This window comes from Limulus polyphemus, unplaced genomic scaffold (assembly GCF_000517525.1).
Source record: "Limulus polyphemus unplaced genomic scaffold, Limulus_polyphemus-2.1.2 Scaffold3247, whole genome shotgun sequence".
NCBI lineage: Eukaryota > Metazoa > Arthropoda > Merostomata > Xiphosura > Limulidae > Limulus > Limulus polyphemus.
This window is the reverse complement of record NW_013668857.1, coordinates 130,440-132,148: the sequence shown is the minus strand read 5'-3', so window position 1 is coordinate 132,148 and position 1,709 is coordinate 130,440. Positions and strand designations below refer to the sequence as shown.

The 1,709-nt window shown below is 30.6% G+C and overlaps 1 protein-coding gene across 1 annotated transcript in view; it reads left to right on the top strand.

The window, feature by feature from the left end:
- The first annotated feature begins 863 nt into the window (after positions 1 to 863).
- Positions 864 to 1,709, top strand: part of LOC106468981 (NADH dehydrogenase [ubiquinone] 1 alpha subcomplex subunit 7-like) — a 24,853-nt gene continuing 24,007 nt past the window's right edge. Inside the window, exon 1 of the mRNA XM_013929434.2 lies at positions 864 to 969. Within this exon, the coding sequence (XP_013784888.1) occupies positions 907 to 969 (63 nt within the window). The 5' untranslated portion in view covers positions 864 to 906. The remainder of the gene's footprint in view (positions 970 to 1,709) is intronic.

Genomic DNA, 1,709 nt, shown 5'->3' with positions numbered 1-1,709 from the left:
AGTACATGATAGTTCTAGAAACTTTGCGTCATAGTAGTCACGTGACTCGCTGACGCAACAACAGCAAGTGCTGATAAGATTAATAAGGGGATAGATGTCATCCAATCCCTGTACTTTTGTCATGGAAAAGAAAACTACTAAAATAATTTGGTGAATAAACAGTTTAGGGACAGTAGATGACTGATGGAAGAAAATGTGGTTTTAGTATTCAAATTTTTGATTGCACTTTGGAATTTTGCTGTGGGAGTAGCATTATCACAAATACAACATGTGAAAGAAAATTTAAACCATTGCTAAAGTAAGACGATGAATTTGCAAAAAAAAAAAACAAAAAAAAACAACAACAACAACAACAAAACATATCATACCTATAACATTTTATTAATTTTATCATCACTTGATGTTTTGTCAGTGTAGAGTTCTATTCAGGTAGATGGTTGAGGGAATCTACTAATAGCTCCGTCCCTGACAATATTTTGTAAATGGTCGTGAAAAGAGCCTTGGGCTCTTCAGCAGGTTGACTCATTTATTTTAATGTGTAAAACTAGGGGTTTAACTTTGTAGTGTGCTCCCAACGGGTATCGAAATCCGGTTTTTGGTGTTATAAGCCTTTAGTCTTACCACGAGACAGTGGGTCACGGGGGGAGGGAAATAGTGTGAAAGTATAATGAATTATACTATTAACTCTCTGAATATTATCTTTTGTTAAGTTGAGTATATCAGTAGAACTCTTCTCAATATATGCTACAAAATATATAGATCAATCACATTGATTAAAAAATTGTGATTGAAAATCGAAAGCATTTAAAATAAATTGTGTACGAAAAGGAATAAGGTGTGTGCAGAAAATTTCCAGAATAGTCGTTTCAAACGTTTTGCGTGTCAATAGCCTGCTTCAGTAAAAAGATGGCTGCAGCTCATCGTGATGTATCTCCTCTTTTGCAAAAAATTCGTAACTTTCTTCTTGGGGTAAATTATAATAAGTTGTAGATACTATTCATTATATCATATTTGATTTTAAATTACATTCATAAGAGGAAATAGAAAATATTTGAATTAATAAACTTATGACATAAACTGAAATAATTTAGTTATATTACTATTACTACCTGTAAGTGTAATAGTAAATGTAATATACAGTATAACTATAACTTAGTGCTAATCTTACGAGTCATATCAAGTGACGATGTTACTAATATACCAGTGTACTCAAAGTTAGAGTTTTAACACATTTCAAACTTTACAAAACATTAAACACTAATAAAGGAATGCTTGACCAGGACTTTGCAAATAAGTATCTCAGTATCGAAGTCAAAATACAAACTCCAGTATTCCAAGAAAGCAACATTGTTAATATCAGAATCGGAAAATAATATTATGAATAATAAAGATTATTCAAAATAGCAACATTTTAATTTGCTTAAGTATTAGTATTAATTTGATTAAATCACAAATAATGATCAAGTGAATATTGGCAATGATATATTTTATTTTTAACAAATGTCTTGGTTATCAAATTTTGCTTTTTCTTCAGTTTTTACTAACGAAGATTTAAGCGATTTTCCACATCTTGAACAGTTGATAAATGAAAACAAGATGACTGCATTAATTCTGAGCTGGTTAAGAAAAAATTGGGAAATTTAAAGAACAATAAGACTCCTGGGCCAGATAATATTTACCCAAGAGTTTTGAAGGAAGTTAAAGATTGG